Genomic DNA, 20,072 nt, shown 5'->3' with positions numbered 1-20,072 from the left:
TTAAAAAATATGGTACTGAGTTCATAAATGACAGAGAAAGAAAATATTGTTTTTTCATGCACAGTTTTTTTTCTTTTTTTTTTTCTTTTTTTTTTTCCCTTCAGGTTGGGGATAATGTAAATAGACTGCACAAAGAAGGTAACAGTAAAGCAGAAAATTCAATTTTACAAAATTTCCTCATAACTCCAAGGATAATACTTTAATCTGATTACACAGTGGCATTATGACTTTCAATCATACTTGGAGGCTTTCACAAGTTCGGTCAATTTACAAATAATTAAAAATTTTTGTAAGACTTCAAATATGAAAATCAAACTAATAATTCCATTTTAGGCTGTAGTATGAAATATAAAGAAACTAAGCCTAAAACTAGCTCTGTAACACTTATGCAAGCTGCTTGATGATAACAGATTCTTCCCACACCCATAGGAAGTGGGAAAAATTGACAAGCTTATGAAAACTGAAGACCTGGGTTTTTAAACGTTCAGCATTTGAGAGACACTAGCAAAACAGATAGTTCTTGTTTTATATGACTGCCTGGAATCAACTGAGGAAGCCTTAAACTGGGAAAAGGAGGAAGAAAATTGGGAAAGACATCTGCATTTACTATATGTGAAGACAAAGGACAAAGTAGGCTTAAAAAAAAAAAAAAAGATCAGAAGTTATGAGCTGGGAATTGGGCTGACATCAAAAAGATGCAGCTAAGAAATACATACATTAATTGAAGAAACATGGGCCAAAGACTAAAGAAAGTAGAACTTAAGAGTACCAGACGTTACGGAATAATAATAACGTGGACATACACTGAGCAACTGGTTCATGTGAGGAAGAAAACAGGAAAGCACAATGATTAAGTCCATTCTTGTCCAGCAAAGCACTAAACTAAACACTTTGAGGTACTGCACTTTCAATATCGTTTCTCACAGTATCCTTCTAGACAAAATGTCCAGCACACAGCTAGATAAAATGGGTGAATTGGCTGATGGGTAGGGCTCAAAGGGTTATAGTAAATGGAGTTACATCAGGCTGGCGGCCAGTCACTGCTGGGGTTCCACTGGGATCCATTTAGGTCCAGTTCTCTTCAATGTTATCATAAATGACTTTGACACAGGACTTGAAGATATACTAGGTCTGCAGATGACACTAAATTGGGAGGAGCTGTTGACTCCCTCGAGGAGCTGATGACTACCCTCTCAAGGGTGGAGAGACCTTGCAGAGAGATCTTGACAAATTAAAAGGCTGGGCAATCACCAACAATATCAAGTTTAACAAGAGTGTGTGCTGCATTTTGCAGCTGAGATGGAACTAGCTGCAGCTGGCCCCGACTGTAGGTACAGACTGGGGGATGAGGGGTTTGTAGAGAGGGATCTGGGGGTTTTGGCGGACAGCAAGTTGAATATGAGTCAGCAATGTGCCCTGGCAGCCAAAAGGGCCAACTGTATCCTGGGGTGCATCAAGCACAGAACTGCTAGCTGATACATGCTCTGCTCTGCACGGGTGTGGCCTCACCATGTGCACTGTGTGCAGTTTTGGGCATGACAATATAAGAAGGACATAAAATTATTAGAGAGTGTCCAAAGGAGGACTACAAAGATGATGAGGGGCCTGAAGGGCAAGATGTATGAGGATCGGCTGAGGTCCCTTGGTTTGTTCAGCCCAGAGCAGATGAGGCTGAGGGGAGTCCTCACGGTGGCTTGCAGCTCCCTCACGAGGGGAGCGGAGGGGCAGGCGCTGAGCTCTGCTCTCTGGGGACAGTGACAGGACCCGAGGGAACGGCATGGGGCTGGGACAGGGGAGGGTCAGGCTGGGTGTTAGGGAAAGGTTCTGCACCCAGAGGGTGGTCGGGCACTGGGACAGGCTCCCCAGGGCAGTGGTCACAGCACTGAGCCTGCTGGAGTTCAAGAAGTGTTTGGACAACGCTTTCAGACACATGGTCTGATTTTTGGGTGGCCCTGTGTGGTGCCAGGAGCTGGACTCAATGATCCTTGTGGGTCACTTTCCACTCAAGATATTCCATGACTCTATGATTCTGTGAATATTTTTCTGAACAGAGAACTAGACAAACTGGTTTAAATTTCTTGAATATGACATCGTAATGCATTACGTGAGACCAGGGAACACCTACACTGGAATTTTGTGAATCAGTCATAAATAAACTAATAAGGTTATTTTCTCCTTAATACACTTGCATAACTCATTTCCAGTATGGCGGAATAAACAGACTCAAGAACCTATGTCTCTCTCAGAAAAACAGAAATAATAGTAAATCATATATTGAATATCCATACTCCTCTTCAATAAATTCAATAAATTTAGTAAGGGTGAAAAGACAGAAAAGAACAAAATCTTTTGGTGAAATGTTTAAGGAAATAACACGGAGAATTCAGTGCTGAAAAGCACAGTGGGACACATCCATCTATGAGCCAAGCAGTTTCCACTACCGAATGGTTACAATGATTTTATTCCACCTAGCTGTAGAATACTCAAGCTGCCATTATGAACCTAAAACCTACTTATTAGTCCATTATGCTGCTCCGTCCGTGAAAAGAGCTCTATATAAACCATTACATGCATAATATCTTAATTCAGTGCACTCTATCATTCCATCCTATAATTCTTTCATCTAAAACTGTCAGCTCCATTTACTTTGGTTTTGAACCAACTAAATCCTTAGTTGGTATAGCATATATTGCCCTAGCTCAAACTTTAAAATAAATACATATGAAACCTAGAAATCACCTAAAGTAATCTCAAGTACAACATTCTCCACTACTGCACTTTGTGGGAACATTCAAAGGAGTAGACACAAAAGCTAAGATGAATCACTCAGTGATGTGTTACAGACCATCTTCACAAAGATGCTTACTTATCTTCTTCTCTACAAAACAAGCCTCTATTTCTGACATACCAAGTTTATTATTTTGTTTCCTTTCCATTAGTATCAAAATGTCTTATCTATAGAACTATTCATACCAGTTCAACATCGGAAAAATAGTTAAAGGCATGTGTATAAATGCAAGTCTTTCTGTTTGTGTGACAGTATATGGACTTACATTTAATATTGACAGTTCTAGGTGTCTACCCACCAAGCCCTTTTACCTTTTATTGTTTTCTATTTCTCCTCCTAGAGTGTACAAATCCACTTTTAGGGTACCTACATTCTATTCTAGATAAGTTTAATCCTGCCAAGATGTCATATTTAATCTTTGCAATTGGACATACATGTAACCAAAGGTTACCATGAGGTAACCAAAGAAAGAATCTCAGAATGGCAGAGGTTGGAAGGAACCTCTGGAGTTCATTTAGTCCAAGCCCCCTACTCATGCAGGAATACCTAGAGCAGGTTGCCCAGAACCATGTCAAGGGGATTCTGGAATATCTCAAGAATGGAAACTCTACAATGTCTCTGGGCAACCTGTTCTATTGCTCAGTCACCCTCAGGGTGGGAAAGCAGTTCTTTATATGCCCATTGCCTCTCGTCCTGTCCCTGGGCACCAGTGCCTTCATCTTCTTTGCACCTTTCCTTCAGGTATGTATACACATTGATAAGATCCCCCATGACTCTTCTCTTCTCTAGGCTGAACAGCACCAGCACTTTCAGTCTCTCCTCACAGAAGAGGTGCTCCAGATCCTTGATCATCTTGGTGGCCCTCCGTTGTACTCCTTCCTGTATGTCAATGTCTCTCTGATGGACACACCAACCCTAACACCAAAGACTCCATTCTCCATACTTCACAGCATAGGACTCAGTTAAACTTGCTTTGGAATTCTTGATCTTTGTATTGCTCTTGCAGGAAGCATTTTGAAACCAGTATATTGCTCTGATGTATGGAAAAGGCAAAGAACATATTTGTATAGAAATTCCAATACAACTCAGACAAGATGATACTATTAAGTAAATGAAAAAAATATATATATATTCAGACAAATATGTATACCCACGTGAACACATTTATACAACCCATTCAAATTTCTAAGAAATATTTCTTAGCAATGGCAAAGAGTTGTGTTAATTAGTAACAGTTCTGTATTCTCTTTTCATGCCCTGAGAAAACTTTTCATGATACCTGACAATGGTGTAAGGGAATGGCTTTTGTTAAGAAGCTTAAATGCCTTAAGAAGAAGAGGCATCATCTGCTCTCTAAACACATATGCTACATATGAATTCTGTTAAACAGATCATCTACTAAGACAGACTGTGTAGCAACATAAGTGTTTATGGTTTGTTATAAGAACTATGAGGTCTTTATGTGGTAAACATCAATGCCCTCAGTGGGCAAGGAATCATTGCATAGTGTCTCTTGTCCCAGAATAAATTTTATGATTTTAGAAGCAGAACAGCATATATAAATCTGGTCTGTGTTAAAACTATATTAACAAAACAACTGCAAAGGTCTTTTCTTTCCTAAAATATTACTCTACAACAACATCTTGGCTATATAATGAGCTCTGTTTGAAAATATACTACAAAAACTGTTTAGGAGGTGTAAACATTCAGACAATAATCTGTATCATTCTCAGAGGAAAATATCTTTCCGAGTCTCATTCTTCTATTCCATGTAACTGTGGCAAATTAAAGAATATAAAACTCTAAATTTTTCTGTATGTATCAATTATACCGTACGTAGGTCCCTGAGCAGTATTTAAGAGACAAAGAACTGAAAACAATATTCTTGCTGACAGCACACAATCTAGCCAATACAGCTTTAGAAAGCTCATCATTTTTAAAAACTGTAAACGCTCTTTTCTCACAGTTGTGGCTGGTTCAGGAAACTGTCCCAGCTACACTGGTCTGTTCTATTGGTTGGTATCTCATACACAGAGACATTCATATAAAGTTTGATAAATCTGTCTCAGGAAATTCAACACTACACATATCAGAAATGCAGCTCTTCCTGCAGCAAGTGGAATATTCTTTTCTCCTGGAAAGAAATGGAATAAAGTATGTTTGCTTAAATCCTATAATAATTATTTAATAATTTGAATGAGCAAGAGAAATACCTGCAATGTCTGCGCAAGTCTTTCTCTACACAAGAATTACAAATTGGAAGCAAAACTCAAACATCAAAAGGAAACATGCAGAAAGTGGAAGCAGGGAGAGGTAACTTGGGAGGAATACAGAGACATTGTCTGAGCATCTGGGGAAGATCTTACGAAAGACAAAGCCTAAGTGGAATTGAATCTAGCAGGGGATATCAAAGACAACAAGAAGGGCTTCTATATGTAGACAGGTGACAAAAAGAAAGCTAGAGAAAAATTCGCACTGCTGAACAAGGCAGTGGACCTGCTGACTCAGAACATGGAAAAGGCCTCAATGCTCTCTTTGCCTCATTTTTTACTAGCAGGACTGACCCTTGGGAATACCACACCCCAGAAAATAGGGAAAAAGGCTGGAGCACAGAAGATGGATTTTTTAAGGTTTTCTGCTTGTGTCACAAAGTAACTATGGAGAAGCTCTGCAGCAGTTAGTGAAGGTGGATATTTTTAATAAAAGTCTTATTATGCAGAAAATACATAAAAAATCTTGACACCCTAAAGTAGGACCAAGACATAATCCTGCTAAAGCAGCAAAAAGTCTTTTAGATGATTCTCAAATGCATACCTGTCAGTCACAGATTTAGCTCACGTTACAAGAACTCTGATGTATGAGTGATGATAGAATAGTTTCACCTGGCTGGTACTGAATACACTTTCTATATCATTATTGCAAATATAAAAGTTGGAAACTTTCAGCCAAGCCAGCTTGGTCACTGCTTAATTGTCTTATCAACTCAAAAGCATTGTAAAATAAATGGACAATTGAAAGCGTTAACATTATGCTGCCTGTGGCTTGCCACCTTATCATAACTTGCCCTGAAGCAACTAGTATTACAATAATAAAAAAAAAAATATATCAAACCTTTTGATGGCTGTCACCTCTCTTTTAAAATTTCAAATGCAATAAAAGTCTACAAAACACAGATGAAAATTATGTGAAATTCTATAGCACTATTTTACTACAGTGTATTCTTAAAATTTAATGAGATGTTGATCTCTTTCATTACATGTTAAAAGAAACAACAGGGAGACACTTTGGTAGGCAGCTGATGATGACTCCAACAATGAGCTTCAGAATGTAAAGTTACACATTCAGAAAAACATTTTTTAATAACACATGATTAAACAGACAAAACATACCAAGATTATTTTCACAAAATGCATAATCAAATAACGTCAGAGCAATCCTATTGCAATAATAAGTGCTGCACCCATATTTAGTTTCTGTAATGTAAAAGATAAATTTTCCTTTCTGATATTCAAGAAGATAGGATCAGTTTATCTTGCGAACTTTCCTGGGTGAATTACATCTTTTTTTTTTTTTTTTTTTAACTTAAAAACTAAAAGCTATTTCTAAAAAATCCACTTACTGATGCAATGAAATATGAGTGTGGGACTTACTTGTCCACTACATGACATTTACCGATATGTTTGCTGTGTGTTAAATGTTTTGATTGTGAGACAAATTTGCAACCACTTAGGATTCGCTTAGACACTGTTTTCCTAGAATCCATACAAAGATCCCATGTTTTCAACAGATTTCCACAGAGGTGTTGCCATCTGGTACTGGAAGAATTTTAAGAGCTGGTAGAAAAACCTATCATGTACAATAAGACTTCAGGTCAACCACAGACATGTAAGTCTGCTTTCCAGTATATACAACCTAAGGCACAACCCAACAACCGTATATAATCAAGAGTAACAAGTCCTGGACAAAAATAGTTTTGAACCTTGTCACAAAGGCTAATATTTTTGGAACTACTTTGTCATTGTATGATTGTAAAAAGAAAAACGGAATCAGAGTCCCTGATGTCCTCCTTAAAGGTTACAACTAGTATTTTCAGTCTCTTGTGCCAAAAGGAAAACTGCATTTATTGAGATGCTTTCTCCATAATTGAGAAATTATTGAGATGATTTCATTTAATGATTCTCCCTAGATTTGACCAAAGTTTGAGTACCCCATTTCACTGCTAGGGAAGGCAGTAGCTTCAGTCTTGCACTGTAAATTATAATATACTCAAAAGAATGCCCATAGCAGAAACTTTTATAACAATTAAGGCAATCTGCAGCTGCATAACTTTTCATTGACCTCTACTGCATTGACTCTGACTTTCCAATTTGACCATTCTTCTATTCTTTCTCAATATTATACAAGCTTAGAGACTGATTTTGGTTGAAAAAGCAAGTGTTCTGCATTTTTTCAGAACTAGCAATAGTTCTGAAATAGCCATCTAACATCAAGAAGCTGGAATTCAGGCCTGAAAAAGCACCACTTAAATGTGTTTTCATATTATAGATTCTTCATTCACTCTGGCAGCAAGACACCAAGGAATGGGTCCAAACTGTGGTACTGCAATGTAAAAAAGTATTAAAAACTCTGAAGCTTTATGTCAAGAATAATCAGGCAAGATAATTAGCCTTAAACAAATTTATTGAGAGATTTCAAGATCATAGAAACATAGAGTGTCCCAAGTTGGAAGGGACCCACAAGGATCATTGAGTCCACCTACTGGCATCACACAGGACCACCCAAAAATCAGACCATGTGTCTGAGAGCGTTGTCCAAAGGCTTCTTGAACTCCAGCAGGCTCAGTGCTGTCACCACTGCCCTGGGGAGCCTGTCCCAGTGCCTGACCACCCTCTGGGTGCAGAACCTTTCCCTGACACCCAGCCTGACCCAGCCTCCCCTCAGCCTCGTCTTCTCTGGGCTGAAGAAACCAGGGTACCTCAGCCACCCCTCACCCGTCTTCCCCTCTAGACCCTGCACCATCTTTTTAACAAGATAGCAAGTACTACAGCTGTGAAATGATCCACTGTTCTCAAAGGCTGTGAAATGTCTGCTTGTCATAATAATTTGATTTGTACAAGAGTGAAAGAAATCGGGTACTGATGCACATGGGCAATTAGTTTTTCATACACCTTAGTTGAAGCCTCAAACAAATCGACCAATGTGGACAAATAATTATATTCTAAAATACTGATTGGGACTGCCTAATGAGATTAATATGAGTTTCAGTTGTGCTAACCACTGAAAATCAATGTTTCTTAGCTGTATTTCACAAATCCCTTTTCAAAATATCTCACCCCAGGCTTGCTGAAAGGTGTTGGTCAAAGTGCAAGCACAATAATGCAATCTAAACAGACAACCTCACCCTATCATGTACTCCCTATCATAGAATCACAGAATCATAGAATATCCTGAGTTGGAAGGGACCCACAAGGATCACTGAATCCAACTTCTGGCACCACACAGTTCTATCAGAAAATTTAGACCATATGACTAAGAGCATGGTCCAAACGCTTCTTAAACTCTGACAGGCTTGGTGCCATGACTACGTCCCTGGGGAGCCTGTTCCAGTGCGCAACCACCCTCTCGGTGAAGAACCTCTTCCTGATATCCAGCCTGAACCTCCCCTGTCACAGCTTGACACCACTCCCTCAGGTCCTATTGCTGGTCACTAAAGAGAATAGATTGGCACCTTCCCCTCCGCTCCCCCTCGTGAGGAAGCTGTAGGTTGCGATGAGGTCTCCCTTCAGCTACCTCTTTTCCAGGCTGAACAGGCCAACTGACCTCAGCCGCTCCTCGTACGTCTTCCCCTCTAGGCCCTTCACCATCTTTGTAGCCCTTCTCTGGACACTCTCCAATAGTTTCACGTCCTTTTTGTACTGTGGTGCCCAGAACTGCACACAGTACCTGAGGTGAGGCCACACCAGCGCAGAGTGCAGCAGGACAATCCCTTCCCTCGACCGACTAGCAATGCCGTGCTTGATGCACCCCAGGGTACGGTTGGCCCTCCTAGCTGCCGGGCACACTGCTGGCTCATATTCAGCTTGCTATCAACCAAAACCCCCAGATCCCTCTCTGTGGGGCTGCTCTCCAGCATGTCGTTCCCCAGTCTGTACGTATAGCTAGTGTTGCCCCTTCCCAGGTGCAGGACCCAGCACCCGCTCTTGCCAAACTTCATGCAGCTGCCGACTGCCCAGCCCTCCAATCCGTCCACGTCTCTCTGCAAGGCCTTTCCACGCTCAACAGAGTCAAGAACTTCTTCCAGTTTAGTATCATCATCAAATTTACTCAAAACACCTTCTAGTCCATATCCAAATCGTTTATGAAAACATTGAAAAGAACTGGCCCTAAAACGGAGCCCTGGGGGACCCCACTGCTGACTGGCCACCAGCCTGATGTAACCCCATTTACCACAACCCTTTAAGCCCTACCCATCAGGCAACTGCTCACCCATCATGTGATGTTTTTATCTAGCTGTATGCTGGACATTCTGTCCTGTAGGATCCTATGGGAAACTGTATTGAAAGCTTTACTGAAATCCAAAAAGATTACATCAGGTGGCTTCCCTTGATCGACTAGATAGGTGATCTTATCATAAAAGGAAATCAAATTTGTTAAACACACCTACTCCTCGTGAACCCATGTTGGCTGTGACGTATGACTGCATTGTGCCTCACATGCGCTTCAATAACTCCCAGGATAATTTTCTCCATAATTTAACCAGGCACTGACATGAGACTGACAGGCCTGTAGTTACCAGGGTTTTCTTTCTTGCCCATCTTGAAAACTGGCAGAGCATTTGCCAGCTTCCAGTCAACTGGGACCTCTTCAGGTTCCCAAGACTGTTGAAAAATAATTGAGAGAGGTCCTGCAAATAGGGAATGTAAGGTTATGATATACTTTTGCTGGGCACTCCTGCATGCAGAACGCTTGCCATTGCAATCACAAATACAGTAGTTTCACAGAAGATCCTGTCTGAAAAAATTATTGAGATTTTTTTTCACAGGCAGGTATGGGAGGAACAAGCTTCCTGCAGCACCAGGCACCTCCCCTCCCTCACACCCTTGTCCCCATTCAGAAATGTCTCCCCTGAAGCAGTGCACTCATGCGCCGGCACAGCAGGCACACAAATCCGGCCAGGGAGAGGCCCCATTCCACCACCACTCAGGGCAGGGCTTGTGGCTGTCACCGCCAGCTCTGGCCGCAGTCCCTGCTGCTTCCCACCTCCCTCACCCCCTCTCCTACCTGACCCCAGGGGCCTGCAGCTCCTGCCCAAGCTCCCTCAGCCATCAGCCAGCTCCCACCCAGCCCCACTGACCCCTTTCTCTCTCAACTCTTTCAGACCATGGTTTCGGCAATTTTTTTCACCCTCACGTTCCTGGTTTTAATCCAAAGCCCACAGAACGTCGGCGATGAATTCGATGCAGTCATGCATGAGCGCATGCAGCAGCGTGCGGAGGAGCTGGAAGAGCACATGATGCAGCTCCTCTTGGAAATGGAGCAGAGGGACCAGGAGAACAGCTGGGAGCATGCGGGAGCCCTGCTCTTATCTGCATTGCAGCACTGGCAGTTCTGGGCCTTGACTGGAGAGCTTGTCTTCTTCTTTGTGCTCTGCCGCATGCTCAGGAAACCGTGCCATGAGCTGTGCAACAGGAATGAGAAGGGCATCTCCAGAAACAAGGAGGATGATGACACTGAGGAAGAACCCAGTGACATTTTGGATGCACGCATATTTGTCAGTGGGTACCTGCAGTGGCCAATGAGGAATCTGGAAGAAACATGCAAGTTTGTGGAGGAACTGGTGGACAAGCTTCTCTGTGTCTGTCAGACATTTCCCAAGAATAAGTTCATGCCGCGGCTGCAGCCACCCATTGGGGTGGGCAGCGCCTTCAGTGCCTCTGAGAACAACACCATCTACCACCTGCTTGTGCCTCTGAACCCAACCCCTGGGCACACCTTCCACCTGGAGCTGGGCACCAAAGGGCAGACACCGGCGAGGAACTCTTGCCTCTGCATGGAGCTGCAGTGCATGTGCACAAGGGAGCGTCTGGTGGGGGACATGCTGTGCATCCTCCACCATCCTGAGGACGAGCTGAGACATCATGACTCCAGCTTCCTAGACACCCTCTGCAGTGGCTCCTACTTGGATGTGCAGAAAACAGCAAAGTGGTTCCAGGAGCTGGTGACGGAAGCCTGGATGGCTATGCCTCAGTCATCCAAACTCCAGCTAATGGTGCTGCCCTCCACCCGCTTCTGCAAGCTCAGGCTGACCAACATCCTCAAGAAAACCCTCTTCATCGAGTTGATGCTTGGGGTACAGCAAGACAACTCGGACACCTTCCTGAGCTTTGAGTAGGCAGAGGCCGTTGTTAGCAGCAGCATGAGGTGGCCACAGAGCTGCGCTGTGCCAGAGATGCAGTTCTTTAGGACACACCTAGGCATGCTCGGCACACCTTCCACCTCAGACATCTGCAGTTCTGTGTCTATATCCTGTTAGGTGCCAGCTTTGCCACCCATGCCTTGAAGACAGCTGTCAAGCACCTCCTGACCACCATCCCCTTGGCAAGCATGCACAGGAGGGATTTCCAGCCCCACAGCTGGCGATGATTGTGGTGGTTACAAAGATGACTGACAGACACCCTGCTTGCCATATGCCACAGAGCTGAGCACACTGGACATGGAGATGGTGCTGCTCAGTCGGCAGTGGGAATTGCTCCTCCATGTTCTCTCCACAGCAAAACCACCCTTGGGGGAGGCACACCCCATGCAGCTGAAGAGGCCGATGTGGGGAGGCTTGAAGCAGAGACTCTTCTTTCCAGCTGGACAGTGACCACCTGGTCTCCCGGGGAGTGTCCATTCACTCCGGGAGCTTTGACCTCTGCAAAAATGCCAATATATTGCTTACTTGAACAAATGCTTTGTCTGTGAGTGTCTGTACCACACTTGGTCAGGAAATGTGGGCATGAGGCGCTGTCAGCTTGGCTGCCACAGCATTGGGGAGCGTTTTGCTGAGGAGCTGACTCCATGGGCTCCAACTGCACTCATTCTGGAGCTAAAGCTCTGCTGCCTGTCCTTGTTCCTCCAGCAAGGCAATGAGAATAGCTCAGCACCCTCCACAACACCATGTGTTGCCAGTGTGCTGTATGGAGTCTGAAGGGGGGACTTGGGCAACCCGAGGCAAACCATGCCCTGGGAGCCCAGCGGCATTGCCCAGGATGACCGTGGGGAGGCAGATGTCACGCTCTCACCCATGCACAGGGGTGAGTGCCATCAGGGAAAAACTGGGCTCTGCCTGTGCTGGCTGCTGCACCAGCACAAGCCTCAGACACAAGCCAACACAGAGCAGAGGCTCCAAGAGCTGGAGGTGCGGCTAAGGCGTATGAGAAACAAAGTTGTGTTCTTGCAGTAGAAGGTGTTTTTGTAGTGGAAAATTCTACTAACCCTGCATATTCAAAAGTGATTGTGCAGCTATAACAGTGGCATAGCAGGGGGGAGTACGTTAAGCAGATAAGGGGAAGGTCTCACTGTCCCAAAATAAGGAGGATAGCTAAGAAAAACAAGACGAGCAGTGCAAAATCAGTAAAACCAAAAAATCTCAGGCCCTCTAGTCACGAGAGAAGAAGGACAAAAAAAAGGAAAAGAAGAGATTAACGGTTGGTCAAACAAAATTGTACATATACGGAATAGCAGTAAGAGTTGAGTAGTTTGTGAACCTGTAGTACTCAATGAGGAAACAGGGGAGGAATCGAGAGTTAGGTAACAGGGAATATGAGGTTATGATATACTTCTGCTGGACACTCCTGCATGCAGAACACTTGCCACTGCAATCGCAAATAAAATAGCTTCACAGAAGATCCTGTCTGAAAAAATTACTGAGATTTTTCTCACAGGCAGGCATGGGAGGAACAACTGTCCTACAGCGCCAGGACCTTCCCTTCCTCCACAGCCTCGTCCCCATTCAGAAATGTCTCCTCCGAAGCACTGCGCTCTCACGCCAGCACAGCAGGCACACAGACCTGGCCAGGGAGAGGCCCCATTCCAGCACCGGCATGGCCACCAATGGTTACAAGATTCACAATGTTGAGATACCCTGATTTGTCAGTTTTCAGAACAGGGATCCACACAAAATCTGCAGGGATACAGGTGATGGATGAGAACAATAAAAATAGATTTAGCAGACTAGGAGACAGCAGTATTATTCTTTTAATTGTAAAAGCTACAGGAGGCAGTTTGAAGAATGGTCCTATTGGGAGGGATAACAAGAACATCAGACAAAGGAAGAGTTTTGAGTGTGAAAAATTACGTATGTAAAAGTGAACAGGAAGAAGCTGGAAGGGTGTTGAAACACAAACCTAACTTCAGTATGTGAATGCTAATAGGACCTAGGGAAGTTTATTTAAGTTAAGAAAACCTCCTCATCTCAAAAAAGCAACTAGTCATGAAGACCAGTAAGTCCTGGAGTTTGATGCAACTACACATAACTTTACAGGACCCTGTAACAGAGTAAGTTTAGAGAAGGGAAAACAAGAAGACACTTCTACATAATGAGACAGAGAGAAAACAGGTATGAGTACCAGCAAAACAAGCATAAGAAAAGCAATCCTGACACCAGAGACCGAAGATTCAGCAGAAGGGCAGAAAGGACTATTGGTAGGCTCATAGCCTGCAGCTAATGCAGTGATAACATGAGTCAAGGTCATGGCTTTGGGAAGATACAAGCTCCACACAATTGCCCAAGTGAGCGTACAGTAAAAATATTTGCAGCAACTACACTACATACTGACAAAGAAATGTCTCTATCTTTTCAGAGAAACCGTGAATATGGAGGTTTATTTACATAATTCACAGCTCAACGTGCTTTTTATATGAAAAAAGATTGGCAAGTTCCAAGACTACATCTGAAAAACATTACATCAATAACAGGGTAAAAAACAAAATGGGAAATAGTCTGATGCAAAACCATTATTAGATCCTTATAATGTTTTCTATAGACAGCAGTTTCATACGGTGATTTTGGTGCCCTCAGTAAATAACCTCTGTTTTGTTCTTATGCTTTAACTCCTAACCACTCCACCTCAATGGATTTACAATCAGATTATGCAGCTGGGCTTACAGTAATCTGTCTCTCATCACCACCTTTCCTTTCTATCATTTTCTGCTGCTAACTTACTGGTGATAGGGAAGCAAAGGAAAATTCCCATTAGAGTCAATAGGCTGAAAATTCTTTATTTTCAAACATGAAATTCTGAAACCAGCTATTTATCAAACCCTATCAGAGCATAAATCAAGACAAGTCATGATGTTTTAGTTGTAACTTTTTCCATGGTAATCATAAAGGCAGAAGCAGAGATGCAGACACAAAATAGAAGGAAACGATATTAGGTGTAGCAATGCTCCCAGCACCATTCCAGCTCATTGGGGTTAATCAGAACATGACCGTACCAACACTAGACAGTCATTTTGCCTGGCTTTTCTGAGACACTCCACAACCGGTTGATGCAGTACTTACTGAAATCACGTATGCTTTTTGGATTCTCACACAGATTCCAAGTCAGGCTGTCACCGTGGCCCAGTTTACCTACCTCACTCCTTCATAAGAGGTCAGAGAAGAACAAGTTCCTGAGCTCCCCCTGCCGCTGCCTGTTTGCACAGTCTCTCTGCAGGGCTGACTCTTGGCAATGCTCAGGTCAGCAAAGCTGATCTGCAGCTGGCAGATCCAGAAAGCAGAGCAGATCAGAGCATATGCGCTTGGCACCACTGCCCTATTACTTTACTTTTTAAAGCATGGGATGAAAAGCATGGGTTTCTATGCACATAACCAAAATAACTGCCAATAGTTCCTCTTTCTAGAGGTTCTGGATATAGCTGTGAAGGACTGAAATGTTGAAACACTCACTGATGTGCACAGTTTTAAGGCCATATATAATTATTTATGCATCTAGTAGGTGTCCATTTTTTGTACACAGACTTTTCCACACAAATAATTCCTCATACATAAAACTGTGTGTGTGTGGGGGAAGACTCCTTTGTAGCCTTAACTTTGCATCCTCAATTGTACCGCTAATCTGAGTCAAAAAAGCAGCAATCCAGCACTGTCAGCACGGATTAAAGTCTACAATATTTCTTGACAGGCCTCCCTTCCTCTGCACCTCATCTGTCTGAATAAAAAATTACACAAACATTATTTTAACTAAGATTTTTAGGGAAAGGTACAGGAGACATTCCAAAGTAGGAAAGGTAAAATAATGCTACATTAGAAGCAATGAGAGACAAGAAGCAGTATGCTCCAAACCCTTCAAATATCTAAATCTATGAAATGTCCCAGATGGCCTCAGAAATCCTATCTTGTCTAACTTATTCACAAATATTTCCCAGCCTGTACCCAAAATCAGTGTTAGCAAAGTTCTACTTAGCTGTATTTAGCAAAGTTATTGTATTTCTGTATCATTATGTGCTTCCTTATTTTTTTTAAGAACACTGAAGATGTTCATATAGCATATTTAAGAACACTAAATTTTATTTAAGAATATTGATCTAGATTAGAATAAAAATGTGCCATGGCAGTATCATCATTATACAGTGGATTTAACATCATCATTATATAATAGAAAGAGTAATTATAATTTTATTAATTACTACAAATATTTCTATTTCTATTATTTATTTATTTCTATTTATTTATTTGTCTACCTCAGAATTGCATCTTTCATGCAAAACTGATATAAATTAATGGAAAATGTTAGAGGATGCACTTTAACTGTAATTATTTTCTACTCTCTGTTCTTCTTGTAAATTTTCCATGTAATTTCTTTTTTAAAAAACAATCATTTTTCAAAGACTGTTAGGATTTTTTCTCCCACTTTCTCCCAGCAGCAAGTGAATCTTAAAAGTATTTAATAAGCTAAAACGGTATTAATTCCCAGAATTACGAAGTAAAAAGATAAGCAGTACACATGGGTAATTGTAATTCCTGCTTTTTTGAAACACACTAAATTTGAAGAAAAAAAAAAAAACAAAACACAAAACCAACAGCAACACTCACACACACAAAATCAACACATTTACATCAGTGGTTAGTTGTGGTTTAAAGAATGAAATGTGCAATAGTAAGTAAATGAAAGGTAAATAGACAGCCCGGATTAGTACACAGTATTGTGTAGAGAAAAAGTAATACAAAACAAAAAATTGATACTTTTTGTTGAATGAATTAGGAACATTAGGATCAAGGAGGAACATTATTTTTTTCCCCTCTCTTAAGGACTCTCTGAAATTACCATGTGACACAAATCTGGGCCACTTGTTTCCACACAGCAACTTATAAACATCTCCGGATCACTTTATTGAGAAGTAACAGTAAAACTGTCAATGTGTTTGCAAATAAGTAGCTGGATTTCATCATTTCTTAAAGCTCCCACTTTCATTAGGACATAGGCTACCTAGGGGCTCCAGGGATGCTTTCACCAAGTCCTGAGTCAGATGGTGTCCCCCAGCTGCTCTCTGAGGTCCTGAAACATCCCCCACACTCTGGTGGTATCATAGGTCAGAGGCAAGTGTAAAGAAGACAGTAAATAAAAGCACATATCCTGACAAACACCAGCATGGTTTTACTGCATCCATAAAAGTAAACAGTCTTATATTCCTCCGAGTCATGACCTGAGTGTAAATATACACACTTCAGATGACCACTGGCATATTCCAGTAGCTTTAGCCATTTTTCAACAGGTATTATGATGAAAAAAACCTCTCTGTACTCTAGGTGTCTGGTATCTGTGTAATTACAGTACAACTGCATGACAGAATTTTCAGTTTTGGCTAAGAGAAATTTTATACACCTTGTATCATCACTTCTTTTTTGTAAAAAAAAAAAAAAAAAAGGTTTTGGGAAATAATACAGAGAAAACAACTTGTGAAGAAAGTATCTCCTCTCCCACTGCCATTTAGCACTGTGAGATTTAGACAATTTAGTGCAGATCCACTGCAGATGAATCATAATTTATGATGTTCTTATAGGGCAGATAAAACAGGACATGAGTAAACTGCACCAACAGAATTAACATAATCTACGAGAGGTAAGAAAATCTGTGGTCATAAGACTCAGGTCCTGAAGAAATAAATAAGTATGGATCTTGTAGAACCTACATACATCTGACTTCATGTGTCTCCACAGACAAAAGTTCAATATGCTTAAGTGGGTTTTAATGGGCTCAAAAGAAATATATATTTAAGTACCATAAATGCTAGTACAGATATTCCACAACCATTTGCTTTTTGTCATAGCCAAGCACTTTCATCCTGGAATAAAGCTTTGTGAAGTGCTTGAACTAACATCTGCAATTCTCCTAATTAAATCAGTTCACCAAAGAAATAAAAGTTGATTTTTACATATTCCTCACAATAACAGTTTCATTCAAATGCAGTTTTTCAATGTTGAAGTATTGCATAACAAGGAGATTATAATTCCTTCCTCTGCTCTCCCAATTTAATAGTCAATTCAGTGAAGTATTCATGTGCTGAATTAATCACTTGAATATATCCAAATGAGATTAACAAGATTTTAGTACTGTCAAAAGAAGCACAGGATTATTCACATGTTTATATTTAACTATTTTTGTGACTTGGAGACATATATGAACACACAAAATCCCTCAGAAGATTATTAGCTACTTCAGATGAAGGAGCTCTAAGTTCTATGAGGTGTAGTACTGCTTACTGCTTGCTATTCTAACTGCTGTTAGAATCTCTTAATAGAGAATGTACAACTCTGTTGCAAAAGTCTCCCATAAAGCTCTTGGCTCATCACCTTTCCAAGGAACAAGTAACACTCTGCCTCACTTTTACACACTCCATACAATGACATATCCATAGTGTTACCTAACGAAAGTATAAAAGTACTCCGTGCAGAGTATTCAGGCAGTAATAGCCACCAACAAGATTTTGCTCAAGCTACTTTGGAAAGTAAATTTGTAGTAACATGGACCAATTTATTCTCACAGCATTGCCTAAAGCCCTAGACACAATCGAACTTTGCTATTCTTTTTCCCATGTTAGACCGAACATTCCTCTTTGCAATCTGTGGCACAACTATTTCGAACAACCCACTAGCAGGACACAGCTTCTTACCTCATTTTCCAAAGACCAAGTGGGTGAGTATTTTTGCTCTTTCTGCTCATACTTAGTCAATCACTTTCAAGGCTCAGGATAAACCTCTCAGCTTCTTCATTTAAAAGATTGTTTTCAATTTAGTCTTTACACAGGGCATGAACAGACGATTGATGTTAGTATGTTAACTATGTTAACTATTGTAAACTGAGGAGCTTACAACCTTGTTGACAGCTTTCCACAACCCAAAATAAAACAAGCTTACCTAATACTCTGCGCTAAGCACTACAAGCATGAACCTCTCAGTTGGTACAGCAAGGGAATACCAGTATGTGCATCGCCAGCTCACAGATTCCAGTAATTAAAGGACTAAGTAATTGGTATGGAATAATAAACAAGCACTATGGGGCTACACCTTGTCAAGTATTTAGTTACTTCCTAGGTAATTTAACAATCGCCTTATAACAATCTGAAACTACATTTCGGCATTGCACAATGTATAACTATAGATATAAAGTGTTCACAAAAAGGTAAGACTGGAAATGTTGTCCAGTTCTCCATACATGTGGGGGTTTGTTGTTCTTCAAAGTTATATGCAACTGCAATTACATCTGAAGAACGTATCCAATCTACAGGAAAATCAAAACCAAACAGACGTACGCAACCCTGAGTAACCCTATTGTTACCCTATACAATTTCTATGTATGTTAATTTCCAAATATGAGGGGGACATAAATTAAATACAATAAAAAGGTGGGGAAATAAGGAGACATCACACTTGCAGTATCAATACCACCTGCTATTTTAAAATTGCGAAGATAGTATTAGTATTTTTAATTTGAGCAGCTTTTTCCAGGAATCTTTTAATCACATAAATGGCAATAGAGGGGAGAAGTGCAAGTGTATTTCTTTATCAGTATTAATCATATTAGTCTCCATAAAGAGAGCAAATAAAGAACATTTAAGGTTTTACTAAAACCTGTATAAATTGTATCTGCCAGTATGACTTCATCAATATTATTCATAATCTGCTTTAAAAAAGAAGCTAGTTTTATTGAAATTAAGTGCATAAGTTCCAATTTTGCACAGAACATAAATAAGGTTTATTGCTCTATTATTACCAGCCTCTATCTTTAAAAAGAGCAAACTGGTACTTCTCACATCTTTTCTAAATAAATGTATTTTATGTGGTCATCAAATACATCGAATTGCAACCTAAAAATGAGTCTTACTTGGTGTTTTTTTAAGAAATATGTTTAATTTCATTTAGTTTCTCATCAGCCCTAGTGCTTTGCCAACACTTTGCAAGTATTCCAATAATAAGTGTGTATTTTTTTTTCTTTTAACTCTGGAAAAAGATATACATCCTTAAACTCTGCTACGAGTACTTACACCTTTTCATTTTGATGTTGAGTACCTCCTCTTCAAATATGCTTGTACAAATTACTTAAGTTAGTTCTTTTCAGAATTTCTTTCTTTTCCCATAAGAAAAACTGAATAAGTTGAGAATAAGGCTCAAATGAAAAGATTATGTAAGACATAGCTTGCATAAAACATGCAGCAGAATCATGACTATACTCAGTAAAAAAAAAAAAAAAAGTAGAATTGCACATTTAAGTTGTTACAGCCATGAGACAGTACAAAGCATTCAAAAAAGCTCTTTAATAAAACATGAATGGCTTATGCCATTTTGCCTGGCTCAATTTGTAATCCCTTAAAAACTCTTTTGGTTAATTATATCTAATTTTTTTTTCCTCTTCTTAGATACTATAGAAACATTACACAATACATAAAGAAAAAAACATAGACTGGTTAATAGCTTGTTAATATCCTAAGGCTTTAACAATAATTACACAGATGTACTGTGAACCAGAATTTATGAGGCTAATCACTGCCTAAAGCATACATTTTATATGAGACTTTCTTTAAAGGTTACTGTAGGTTGTATAATACCCAATATATCAATACTTACAATAACATGCAAATAAAAAGATTTAAAAATAGATATTATATGAAGAGAAATAAAATAACATCGATAATAATAAAATAAAATCACATGTATACTTGCCCAATTTTGGCAGGAATAGGGGAGTCTAAGGGCAGTAGCAGGGATCTATTATTTTAGGGCACTGTGGTACATTAGAAAGAG

The 20,072-nt window shown here is 40.5% G+C and overlaps 1 protein-coding gene across 5 annotated transcripts in view; it reads right to left on the bottom strand.

The window, feature by feature from the left end:
- Nucleotides 1-20,072, bottom strand: part of FBXL17 (F-box and leucine rich repeat protein 17) — a 331,132-nt gene that overhangs the window by 165,101 nt on the left and 145,959 nt on the right. For 2 of the 5 annotated variants that reach the window (XR_013943102.1, XM_080572814.1), the window contains exon 8: nucleotides 1-20,072. This exon is cut by the window's left edge. The exons of the other annotated variants lie outside the window; for them this stretch is intronic. Coding sequence is in view for 1 of the 2 variants with exons in the window: in XM_080572814.1 (XP_080428940.1) it covers nucleotides 20,063-20,072 (10 nt within the window). In the remaining variant the exon portion in view is untranslated. 5 annotated transcript variants of the gene reach the window in all.

This window comes from Anser brachyrhynchus (assembly GCF_964034855.1).
Source record: "Anser brachyrhynchus genome assembly, chromosome: Z".
Classification (NCBI taxonomy): domain Eukaryota; kingdom Metazoa; phylum Chordata; class Aves; order Anseriformes; family Anatidae; genus Anser; species Anser brachyrhynchus.
This window is presented reverse-complemented; position numbering and strand designations above follow the sequence as displayed.